Genomic DNA, 9,839 nt, shown 5'->3' with positions numbered 1-9,839 from the left:
ATACATAACAAATGTCATGTGGTGCGACCTTGATAATTAATAAAAATTACATGTACAATATGTACATACTTTTTGAAAGGAAAGAACACACATGTATTATGGATTTAACATAGACATGACTGCAATGTTAAATGTAATTTTAGGCAAAATCTTGTCTTCTTGTAATAACTTTGTTGTAGATTACAGGCATTATACGATGAAGTGTAACTTGTTCTCAAGAAGATTCAAGACCTGAGGAATCTGCCCAATGGTGTTGAAACGTTCAAGAAATGAAAAATTGTGAAATTTTGTTTAACCGTCAACTCTCTCTCATAGCATTGGCCACTTCTTCCTTCTCCAACACTTTCTCAGTACAAAAACAACCAGCTTATATTATCTCTTATGCATCTTTTTCTTAATGTTAACAAATTGAATCCTGTGTTTCCTTGAAAATACACAGATAATTTTTTATACCTTATACATTGATTCCATGTGTTGATTTTACATTGGCTTATACTTTGATTAATTCAATATTAAATAACTGATGTAACAAAGTAAATGTGTTTCTTTGATTAAAATACACAGATATTTTTGATACCTTATTTATTGTATTTGTTGATTGTGATTGATCCGAACACCAACCAGAAGTTAACCTTGTGCCAGCATGTGTGGCTGATGAAACCGTCTATAAAAAATATCACTCCCTCTATGTCCTATCACTTTAGAGGTGGGAGGTCAAGCTAGATTTGGACAGTGTTTGGGAGGGAGTGAATGGCTCTATATGGAAATGGAGATGTAGGTGGGGTTGGGAACTAGTAGGTTTATGTTACAGAGCTTTGGTTGGTACATGCTTTCCATTAACTCATGTTGCCAACAGAGCTCTGACTTGCAGACAGACAGACCAAAAGATAGAGACACAGAATACTAAGAAAGAAAGAAAAAGAAACTGTGTAAATTCAAGAAGTGATAGAAAGTGGATGAGAACAAGGAAAACAACTAAGGAGAACAAGAAGATAAAGGAAGGTCTAAAGTAGAGGTAAAAATTGTCTGTTCTTCATTTTGTAGATGAATGTTTTTTTCATTGGGTAAAGGACAAAATACATCTTTTGTAACTATTATGACAGAGCAGTTGACATTGTGTTTGGGGTCTGGAAGAGACAGTTTTATAATACATTTAATAAATCCTTTGTCACACATCCGGAATGAAAAAATATACAATAACAACTCCTGTCAATTATATAATTTGCTGTAATGTGTTTTTTTAGTTTGATCTCAACACGTGCAATCTTATTTTACTGAATAACAGTCAAATGTCTGTAAAGCACTTTAAAGGGATTACTTTAAAATGCAACAAATTATTTTAAAAGTCTCTTTAAATTCCGACAATGCATAGATGTTTATTTACAGACAGCTAAATTGAACAGTACGCCTGACATTTGACAATCCAAACACAGACTCTGATGATATCGTCAAAGGCATCTTACTGTAGTGACGGGGTCTAAATTTAAGATCCCACCAAACTCAAATGCTAAGAATGACATGAGGGTTGTTTCACACCATCTAAAAATAACCAGCAGAGAAGAAGGAATGTAAGTTGTTGAAGGTAGGATGCAATTGCTTAGTTCGATTTTCCACAACACAACAGCGTTTTGGACTAACTCTCATTCCCTGTGTCTTTATATTTTTACCATTTCTGCTTTAAACTGATTACTTCATCATGACAAAAGCATCATATAAAAAAACAACCAGTACAATGGTTGTGGGTTCAAATCCAAGGTAGTATGCATACTCACAATACATAAATACCTTAAATGCAGTGATGTGAGAGTGTGGATATGAAAATAATTCTGGGACTGTGTGAAATAGGTAGTTGTGACAAGTCAAGCTGTTAGAGATAAGCAATTTATTCCAAATATGAAAGAAAATCAGTATAAATTCATGTATAGTACTGAACATGGACTACATTTGTTGTTTATGAACAAAAGCTTAACTTTAAAAACATAACCAAATATACCTGATATGGAAAATATACGTAGGCCTAGTGACTTGATGTAGCAGTGCAAACTTCAGCTATTTTTTAGCCATTGATAATTTCCCCCAGTGCATTTTCTCTGTTTATAACCGTTGCTGTAAATAGCTGAAATGTTAACCCAGTGGTTATATGCAAGTCATAGACCATGCAGGGCCAGCAGCTGCTCTGGTGTCATTTAAGGGTGGTGACGCACTGGTAGACTGCTGTCCTGCCAGTTTGTGCTTTATGACTTTATGTTGCAACAATCTGCTGAAAACTGCACATCAGATCCAAGTGACATCAAGTGTCACAAAAACTATTCTCACAAATTTGTCTAAAAACATATGTTCTCATTTTAACCTGTGGCTTTTTACCTAGCACACACATTTTAATTTTTTTTAGAAGATTTACGTTTGAAAATATACAAAGCATAATGCCTACATTTCAAATATAATGCTTTATAATAAAAAAATTAAAAAATAAAGCTTCTATTACCTTGTAATTTATTATGTATGCCTCTAAACCATAAAGACAAAAAGGTTTGTCAGTTGTCATGGTAAATAGGTGGATTCAGATGCATCACCACTTAATAAATAAAAACATCATCTTTGTGTTGTGGCACAGATTAAAGGCTTTAGTGGAAATTGTGGGTGAGAGAGAAGAAGGGGTTAATGACACTGTGAGGGTAATTTCAGCAGCATGCCCCCCCCCCAAAGTGGCTTTAGAATATTTTTAGAAGAGACATAAGCACACCTGTCTATCACAGTCCAAACATGCTTGCTTGTTTTTTGCGTGACTGGGTGGAGATCACTTTGATCTCTTGCTAGAACAACTGATATATATATTTGCAGTGCACAACAAAAAAATCTGAGCAACATTAGGTGAAATGATGGAAAACACGTGATATTTAGTTTCATGTGCCATGGTGTGTTACATTCTGTGTGGGGAATTGTTGTGATAATATGCATATGTATAACTTCCACACATCCTTTATTGCAGGCTAAAGAATCAGAACTCAATATTATTCCACAATATATCTATTATAACATTCATTAATGTAACTGTGTATTAGTGTGATATACTACATCTTAAATTAATTTTTTATTGTTTTTATATACAGCTTTTAACATAATATTAATAAGGGACTGAGTAGAATATTTTTGACATTTAAATAACTGTAAAACCTAAAGTATACAGTAACATTGTGACATGTATCTGAGTAAAATGGCTCCGTGGAATGAGGAAAAGTGTTGTGTAAAGCTTTATATCATCCTTCGAGAACTGACTGAATCATTGGAAATTTAAAACTTGTCCTTTGGACAGTTAATATTGTCCCACCCTCATGCTGAGACAAAAGTCATGTTTTGAGGGGGAGGGATAGATTTTTTGATGATATACACTTTAATAAAATATTTTATCTCCTGGTGACTTAATTTTAAAAGCGAAAAAAACCTGATATTTAAAGAAAAGCCTGTTATTCTTCAACTACCCAACATTCTGGTAATAAACTACAACCCTTATCATCCTATTCGGGAACACCACTACAAAACCACATGCAACTGTCAATCACCCTCATACACCCACTGAAAACAGTAAGATGATATGTAATGTAAACCCATCCATGTTGCCCATGATATTATAAAGAATGTAATTTGTTGTACTGTATTTCTTTCCAGGTCACATGTGGTGAAGCTGATCGAGCTCCTCTGCTTCGTCAGTTTGCAAGTGTAGTGCGTCTGTCTGTCCAAAACTCTCTTCATCATTCATTGCTCATGTGAAACAGTAAACGTGTTGCAGCTTGAAAGTGAGTCTGTCAGTAAAAAACTTAAAAAACTTAGCTCAGCTTGAATCACTTGACTGATATTGGATCATTTTGACCTCCGGAGCCCCTCCGTTAGAGAATCAGTCAGCCTTCACCGTTAACCTGTTTATATACCTAATATTTAACCCACCGCCACATCATAATGGCTCCAAAGAAGAAGTCATCACGCCCTAAAAAGTCCATGCCTGAACTGACCACAGTTGATAGTGGAGTACTGGTCCCAGAGCCCAATATTAAGAAGCTGGAGGTTCCTATTAATGTTGACTACCTGAATCAACTCAATTGGGTTCCCCTGCCACCACCCATCATACGACCTGGGGAGAGGGGTTTTGGCCTGGGCAGCGAACTCACTCGTCCCCTACATGGATCTGCTCTGCTTGAGGAGCTGAGCCGAATGAGGCAGGAACGTTTTCTCACTGACCTGGAGATGGCCTGTAAAACCAAGGCATTTGATGTTCACAAACTAGTAATTTCCTCGATCAGCCAATATCTTCGTGAAGTTCTGGCCAAGGACCCGGGGCTTAAAAGATTGGAGCTCCCAACACTCTCACCTCTCGGTAAGCAAAAACATATTGAAAAAAAAATGTGACCTTCAGTTACACATCATTCCAGACTATTACGACCGTTTCTGTGGAACACAGTTGTTTGTCTACTATTCTTGGCAAATCTTTTTCATACCATGAATACCAAAATAGGCCGGTGAAAACGATATAAAACTATCATAAAGTGTCGCCTAAAACAGTTCTCCAAGGCTTATTTTGTAATAGTTTACAGATTTATTAACAGACATTTCAGATATTTTTGAAATTCTTTCAAAAAATGTAAAAAATCTGAAAAAGACTGCAAATTTACAAGATAAACAGAAAAACTTAATTTTACAGGAAAAAAACAGTTTATTTACAGAATATTTCTGCCGCCCCAGCTGCCAGAAATGTTATGTTTTTTCTAGTGGTGGGCATAGATTAATTTTTTTAATCTAGATTAATCTGAATTCTGCCGAAGGCATTCAGAATATGTGTGATACCCAAATAATGACTAAAAGTAAGTCTTTGAGAACGGGTTTCTCAAGCCAGGTGGCGCATTAGACCAGGGGCTCATCTCCTGTTTCCAAAATGCATCACAAACTGCTTGAGAAAGCCAATTACTATGATAATTGGTGATGAAAATTAAATTATGTTCAATAAAATGAACTTGCGTTTACTTCCGCATTAGCTAAGGGATGATTTCCGTTTAGGTGGTACTTGAGACTGGAAGAGCTCCTACAGTACATTTACATTTAGTCATTTAGCAGACGCTTTTATCCAAAGCGATTTACAAAGAGTGAGGGAGCAACAAGCGATATGTCATACAGGAGCCATAATACATTAGATCTCAATAGAAAGTTACTGGTTTCAACTAAAGCTAGACCACTACCTGTTGAGAGAAAGTGTTTTTTTTAAACCAATTCCGCATTGCACAAGGTGCAAACAACGTTAGTCTTGTCGATGTTCCTATTGGGAAGCTTCTTAAAAATTAATATTCCCTGAAGCAAACCCGGCGGCTTCATAGCTGCATCCATGTTAGCACGTCACGTTTGATGCGGTAATTTCACAGTAACGTTATGTTGTGTTCAGATCAAACGCGAATGGCGCCTCAAGCGCGAGTGATTTATATGTTAATGAAAAGAGCCAATAGACCTACTTGCTGCGCGAATCGCGCGAATGAAGCCCTGGTTATGAGAGGATGAGGCTGCTTCTGCTTCCGCGAATGACGCGAATCACGCGAGTTGAAAAATCTCGTTCTCGCCCCGTACAGTGCAGTTTAGCTGGTATACATCCGCGCTAAAATATCAAGGTGAAAGTCATCATAGCTTGCGTAGTATAGACCCAGCTCACAACCCAACTTTGAGAATAGATTAACGGCGACAATTTTTTTAACGCGCGATAATAGTCTCACTGCGTTAACGGCGTTAACGCCGTTAACGGCCCACCACTAGTTTTTTCACAGTGTAGAGTTGAGAAAAGATTGAAAAAAATTGTCAAGTCTTAAATTAAATCCCATGTTACTTAATATTTTATGTTGAGAATTAATCACATTTATTCTTTGTATCTGCAGGACTTGCCAACGTGATTACATTTGCTTACCTGGGCCGTGTGCACATGTCCCTGTACACTATTGGTTGCACTGTGTCTGCTGCCACCAGCCTGCAGATCCCTCATCTTCTCCAGATGTGCATGGACTTCCTCTTGGCCGAGTTGAACGTTCACACTTGTGTGTACGTGTGGAACATCGCTGCAGCATATGGCCTGATGACAGTCCGTGAGGCTGCCCGGCGCTACATTATGGAGAATTTCACCCAATTCTCCGAGACCAGCCAGTTTAACCAGCTCACCCTAGAGCAGATTACATCCTTCCTACAAGACGACAACTTGGTCCTTTCCTCAGAGGTCAACACCTTCCAGGTAAAATACATAACTACAGTTATGAGAAACCATCAGATACAGCATGAGCACTATTTAAAAAGTTGACTGCAACACTAACAATCTCACTCATTTTAACTCTTCTTGGAAACTAGGTGGTCATGAAGTGGCTGGACTTTGACCCAAAGAGGCAGGAACATGCTGCAGAGCTGCTGTCTAACGTGCGCTTTGAAACTATCCCTGCCAGCGAGCTGGTCAGTGAGGTCCAGCCTGTGGCACGTATGATGTTGGACCCTCAGTGTCACCGTCTGCTGGTGGAAGCCATGAACTACCATTTGCTGCCCTACCAGCAGAGCACACTACAGTCACGTCGCACAAAAGTCCGGGGAAGCCAGAGCGCTCTACTGACAATCGGGGGTCGCCCTTCACTAACTGAGCGTGCCTTGAGTAGAGAGGTAAATATAAAACAAGCCCAAGTCAATGTTTAAGAGAAGAGCACCCATTGACTTTCATTGTATGGACAAAACCTCTGAGACATTTCTCAAAGTATCTTCTGTGGCGTTCCACAGAGTCAAATACAGGTTTTGAGTGACATGAGGGTGAATAAATGAGGACAGGTTTTTTGTGAAAAACGATAGAGGTTTGATTTTTTGTTTTATTGTGACCTTAGTGAGCGATTTTAAAGAGTTCCAAACATGGGCGCCGACTTCCCTAAAAGGTGTTTGGGTTTAATCCATGCAGGTATTGTGGAGAGATCCTCGAGAGGGTGTGGCAACGTGGCGTCATCTAACCCAACTCCCAGCGAAGAGCTTCAATCAGTGTGTGGCTGTGATGGACGGATTCCTATATGTGGCTGGAGGTGAAGATCAAAATGATGCCCGTAACCAAGCTAAACATGCTGTTGGAACCTTAAGCAGGTACGTTATCACATCAACTCAAGTGAACAGTAGAACCTACAAAGATTTGACAGCATCATCTCCTCGTCCTCAGATATGATCCTCGCTTCAACACCTGGCTCCATCTAACCAGCATGCGTCAACGGCGCACCCATTTCAGTTTGGTGGCCACCGCTGGACGGCTGTATGCCATTGGGGGCCGCAACACTGACGGTCTTCTAGCGACTATTGAGAGCTACCAACCCTCTACCAACACTTGGCATCTCCGTACTCCTATGGATGTGCCCCGATGCTGCCACGCCAGTGCCGTCCTGCCATCCGGAGACATCCTGGTCACCGGTGGCTATGTCAATTGCGCTTACACTCGCTCGGTCATCCATTACAGCACTGACAGCGACATCTGGAGCGAGCAGGGAGAGCTTGAGACACCCCGTGGCTGGCACTGCTCCACAACACTAGGGGGCAAGGTTTACGTAGTGGGTGGTAGCCAGCTTGGCCACGGTGGAATCCGCATTGATGTGATGACCATGGAGGTTTTCTCCCCTGATAGTAACCAATGGACCAGAGCCGCAAGCCTGCCCCTGGGAGTGAGCACAGCTGGTCTGTCTACACTTGGAGATCACCTGTACCTGCTGGGCGGTTGGAATGAAGCAGAGAAGCGTTACAAGTCAGCGGTCCAGCGGTATCACCCACCCACTGATAGCTGGGGGGCTGTGGAAGACCTACCTGAACCTATAGTGGGAGTGTCGTGCTGTGCCCTGCCCTTGCCCCCGCGCCACACAACCCGCAGGCACCGAAATACCCCATCCCATGAAGATCAGAGCATGGCAGGAGAAAAGAAAGCATGAAAGACAAAGAGCAGGAAAGAGATAGGGTGATATGATGATTATTAGAGTGGAGAAATGAAGGAACTGGTAAAGGAAGTGTGCAGGTGAGATGGAAAACTGAAGAAGGGAGAGAAGAGCGTGATAGAAACGAAAACACTATGCACGTGTCTTTTGGATACAACGGGAGTTAAAAGAATAGTACTACCTAGGGCCCACTTTTAAAGAGTGTGAAGGATGACTGCATTTCATTATAAGCTCTGTAGAAAGAGAAACGAATCACTGAAACATCTGCATGTGAGGTGTTGTGAATGAATGCATTTTAAAAATCGAGCAATACAGTTCTAATGAAAAAACCATCATGGGATTACAATTTATTTCAGTTATTTATATGCATTTCATATTATTTATTGCTTACTTAATCAAGTTATATATCTCTAAATAAACTGCATGTTTATTTAGTTGTTTAATGTACTAGAAATTGTGTGTGCAACTCCTTCCCACTGACATATGCAAGAAGGAACCAAAGCATCCACAAAGGAATGTGTAAACCCAGGGGAAAATATGTCATTCTACAAGATTGGCTGTGGACACAGTTGCATTTAAATCTGCATGAGAACAGAAACCCAAATTCTCCCTTCCAAAATTAAAATACATATTTTATGTTCACATGTGGATTACACAAAATTTTCATAAACATAAGCTTGCCTCAAGAATTAATGATGAGCATGATGAATCCCCTCTCCTTTAACCCTCATAATCCATCCATCCATCCATTTTCTACCGCTTATCCGAACAACCTCGGGTCACGGGGAGCCTGCGCCTATCTCAGGAGTCATTGGGCATCAAGGCAGGATACACCCTGGATGGAGTACCCTCATAATAAAAACATAAAAACATCCCACAGCCCAATTGACCTGGTTTTGCAGTGGAAATTTAAATGGAAGAAAGTGGAAACCCAGTACTCAAGCTCCTGGAATTCACAGAAATAAAACTAATAAAAACATTAAATTCTCTCTCTTCTGTTGTCTTCAAAATAACTATATGCAATGCTTTTACTTCACTGTCATAGCACATTGTCAGAAACTTACATTGACACATTATGAAACCTGATATACAGTTGGGGGCAAAAATATTACCCCCAGTGGTAGGCCTAAATATGAGCAAAGAATGCTGTGAAAATAAATCTGCATTATTTCTCCTTTTGATCCAATGTTGCATTGAAGTAAAACTAAAAGTGGGGGAAATCACATTATGTGTAATAGACACGGTCCACAATTATAAGCCCCTCAGAAATTCTTATCAGTAAAGTATATTCACGATATTTTCAAGCAAATTGACATTGATATTTCATTTTATTCATTTTTATATTGTATTTTCTTAAACAAAGGTGACTAGAAACATAATATTGCCTTCTTTTTGCACATGAAATTAAATATTTAGTTACACAAACCCCTAAATCCCCTTAATCATTCATAACAATGGGTAAAACCAAAGAATAAAGATATGCATTTTGTGCTGCAAAAGATTGTTAAATTACACAAAATAATTTAAAGTAGCTTTAAGGAAATAGTTAAAACAAAAATTCTAATTTCCATTTAATTTACTGGAGATGTTGCAAATCTGCCTGAGAGACTGTGTCTGTATTGTCTTAATGCACAGTGTGGAGAATAATTTGAGCTGTCAAAGACTCAAAGATCACAGATGGAGAATTGCAAAAATCAGTGCCTCTGAAAAAAAACTGCATCTCCATCACCACAAGCTGTTTGGTACACTGTTCAAGGAGTGGGTTTTTCTTGCAGCAAGAACACAAAATGAGTTTGGGGCACACAGGGATAAATGTTGCCCCATATGCACAGTTAAAAATATTGCCTGATCTTTATTGTTGTGGCCCTAATTTTATACCAG

General features: G+C 39.3%; 1 protein-coding gene across 1 annotated transcript; it reads left to right on the top strand.

Moving 5' to 3' along the window:
- The first annotated feature begins 841 nt into the window (after positions 1 to 841).
- On the top strand, positions 842 to 8,947 carry klhl43 (kelch-like family member 43). The gene is made up of 6 exons (XM_056742169.1): positions 842 to 1,015; positions 3,667 to 4,369; positions 5,907 to 6,253; positions 6,367 to 6,666; positions 6,953 to 7,128; positions 7,202 to 8,947. The coding sequence occupies exons 2-6, from the start codon at positions 3,955 to 3,957 to the stop codon at positions 7,953 to 7,955; spliced, it is 1,992 nt and encodes a 663-aa protein (XP_056598147.1). The 5' UTR covers positions 842 to 1,015; positions 3,667 to 3,954; the 3' UTR covers positions 7,956 to 8,947.
- Positions 8,948 to 9,839: the final 892 nt, after the last annotated feature.

This window comes from Triplophysa dalaica, chromosome 25 (genome assembly GCF_015846415.1).
Source record: "Triplophysa dalaica isolate WHDGS20190420 chromosome 25, ASM1584641v1, whole genome shotgun sequence".
In the NCBI taxonomy this organism is placed as follows: Eukaryota; Metazoa; Chordata; class Actinopteri; order Cypriniformes; family Nemacheilidae; genus Triplophysa; species Triplophysa dalaica.
The sequence above is the reverse complement of the archived record's forward strand: the minus strand, read 5'-3'. Positions and strand labels throughout refer to the sequence as shown.